The sequence below is a fragment of the Juglans microcarpa x Juglans regia genome, chromosome 2D (assembly GCF_004785595.1).
Source record: "Juglans microcarpa x Juglans regia isolate MS1-56 chromosome 2D, Jm3101_v1.0, whole genome shotgun sequence".
Taxonomy (NCBI): Eukaryota; Viridiplantae; Streptophyta; class Magnoliopsida; order Fagales; family Juglandaceae; genus Juglans; species Juglans microcarpa x Juglans regia.
The window spans coordinates 32,496,951-32,499,808 of NC_054596.1; the positions used below are offsets into that span (position 1 = coordinate 32,496,951).

The following is a 2,858-nucleotide window of genomic DNA, read 5'->3' on the forward strand; positions in this document are numbered from 1 at the left end:
TCCTAGGTCGTGTAAATTTCGCGTACTTCTTTTAAAAAATTGGATAAATCTGAAATTCATATAAAAAAAATTATTTTTAATGGTGAGCCCGAATATTTCTCAAATGAAAAGTGTGGGGGCTAGTATACTTTACGACTGCATCTAACATTACGCGACAAATAAATGTATAAATATCATCTGATGTGTTTTTTGTTGCATGTTCTTGAAAAATGATGTTCACACGCTGAGAATAGATAAACCTATTCAAGTACTACGTACTAATGTATGAATGCCAGTTTATATGGAATTCTACTTGACAAACCAACAGAAACTTTGTAATGCCTTCGGAGAATGATCAAACTGCGTTTATCGAACGTTGTGTTGTACTTTTTCTTATAAACAAGCGAAACGTACGTTACGGTGAGACCATTTTGGTTTTGATTGCGTGGGTAAGCCCCAACAATAAAAGACAAAATACCAATCTATATGTGTACTATCAACCAATGAACATATTAATTTAACACTTCACAGATATAAATATAGACAAATATGATCATAAAGAGACACTTTGTAACAAGAATATACAAAATGCCAATTGAAAATAACCAAATTACTTATTCTTTTATCTGTCCAAATCAGATCATTTCCAACGCTATATCTTCCCCTAATGTTATAGCATGCAATTGATGAGGGAGGATTGTCTCTATATAAATGTTAAGAGCAAGTATGCTAGTCATTGCAGCGACCAGAACAAACCATCATGGGCTTCTCTAACCAATGCCAATGCATTTGTTTTGCTTTGATCCTCACTTTGGGAGCTTTGGCTTCTCAAGTTGCTGCTCGCACCCTCCAAGATGTGACAATGCGTGAGATGCATGAACAATGGATGGCTCGTTATGGACGGTTATACGAAAATAATCAGGAGAAGGAGAAGCGTTTGAAGATATTTAAGGAAAATGTGGCGCTTATAGAATCTTTCAACGGCGTTGGAAACAAACCTTACAAGTTAGGAGTCAACCAATTTGCCGATCTTACGAATGAAGAGTTCAAAGCCTCAAAAAATAGATTCAAGGGGCATGAGTGCTCTACAAAGACTTCTTCCTTCAAATATCAAAATGTGACTGCATTGCCTTCTACTATGGATTGGAGAAAGAAGGGAGCTGTAACACCCATCAAAGACCAAGGCCAATGTGGTAAGCATCTACTTTTGAGATGAACTATGTCCAATTTACCTTCCTAACACTTTTTGGTGATGAAATGTAGGATGTTGCTGGGCATTTTCAGCAGTGGCAGCCATGGAAGGAATTACTAAGCTAAAAAGTGGTAAACTAATCTCATTGTCAGAGCAAGAGTTGGTTGACTGCGACATTAAAGGAGTGGACCAAGGTTGTAGTGGTGGTTTGATGGACAATGCTTTCCAGTTCATCCAAAACAATCACGGTCTCACTACAGAAGCCAACTATCCTTACACAGGTGTGGATGGAACCTGCAACACAAAGGGAGAAGCCAACCATGCAGCCAACATTAACGGCTACGAAGATGTGCCAGCCAACAGTGAGAAGGCACTTCTTAAGGCTGTAGCTAATCAGCCAATTTCTGTTGCCATAGATGCTGGAGGATCTGACTTCCAATTCTATTCAAGCGGAATTTTTACAGGAGAGTGTGGTACTAGCCTAGACCATGGCGTTACTGCTGTTGGTTATGGTGTCACTAGTGATGGGACCAAGTATTGGCTGGTGAAGAACTCATGGGGTACAGAATGGGGTGAAGAAGGGTACATAAGGATGCAAAGAGATATTGATGCAAAGGAAGGCCTATGTGGTATAGCTATGCAAGCCTCTTATCCGACGGCATAGAATTTATAAATCATAATCAAAGTCAATGTGCACTACCTCACATGCAATATAATGCACTACTTTTTTTCAGTTGTTTCAATTATTACTATTCAAATCTATTTGTGTAAATTCTCTGGTTTCCTTGCACATGATATATGTAAACCTTTTTCTTAGTATGCTTATTCTCCCGAACAGAGCCCTATTGTTTGAAAAGACTTGACAATGAAAATGCTTTCAAAGAAACACATGCAAAGCTTGAAATATACTAGGAATATGGATGAATGAAAGGAGTATGGGTATTTTAACGGTATTATATTTGACATCACGTTATTCCTTGAAATCGCAACCTTAAATTGGGCCCATCAAATTAAAGGCATTAATACAATACTAAACTAGTTGTGTGAACCATCGTTAAATTGCAATGGGGGTTAATCCACATGAGTTGCTCTTGTTTGTTTTAATAGAAGAGGGAAATAATTTAAATATACACATCAACCATATTTTGAAAAGTGTGCTAAAGAAAATTGATCATTTTCCAGCTAAATCTAGATAAAGACATAGGCCTAAGCTGATCCAAATTTTTTATTGCGTGTACTTTAATAGAGCATAATGTTTCATACTAAACTAGTCTATCAAAACTCGTGAATGATTTTGGAGCATATAATTCCAATACTAGTCAATTAAAACAATAGAAACAGAAGGGAATAATAATTAATTAGTAATTAAAATCTACTTTAGAAATTGAAATTTGACAAAATGTAGGCCTAATTTCAACACATTTGATATAATGATAGAAAAAATCTTTAACAAGTATACCCATTTTGGTCCTTTAGTTTTTTTTTTTTTTTTGTGCAAAACGCACCAGACCTCCCCCTCTCTCTCTTCCTCTCTCTCTCATCAGATCTCTCTCATCCCGTCTCTCTCTCATCGACTCTCTCTCTCATCTCAATCTCTTTCTCATCAGTTGCTCTCTCTCTCTCATCGGCTCTCTCTCTCGCCGGTCTCTCTCTCTCATCTCTGCTTTCTCTCTCTCATCAGCTCTCT

The 2,858-nt window shown here is 37.1% G+C and overlaps 1 protein-coding gene across 1 annotated transcript; it reads left to right on the forward strand.

Annotated features, from left to right (window-relative positions):
• The first annotated feature begins 739 nt into the window (after positions 1 to 739).
• On the forward strand, positions 740 to 1,835 carry LOC121251233 (senescence-specific cysteine protease SAG39-like). The gene is made up of 2 exons (XM_041150597.1): positions 740 to 1,172; positions 1,243 to 1,835. Exons 1-2 carry the CDS (start codon positions 740 to 742, stop codon positions 1,833 to 1,835), a joined length of 1,026 nt encoding a protein of 341 aa, XP_041006531.1.
• The last annotated feature ends 1,023 nt before the right edge of the window (positions 1,836 to 2,858 follow it).

Excerpts from the sequence above, each read along its gene's own strand:
- LOC121251233 (XM_041150597.1), top strand. The coding sequence starts at position 740 with ATGGGCTTCTCTAACCAATGCCAATGCATTTGTTTTGCTTTGATCCTC. Across the intron at positions 1,173-1,242 it reads CAAAGACCAAGGCCAATGTG|GATGTTGCTGGGCATTTTCA; the intron begins GTAAGCATCTAC and ends GATGAAATGTAG.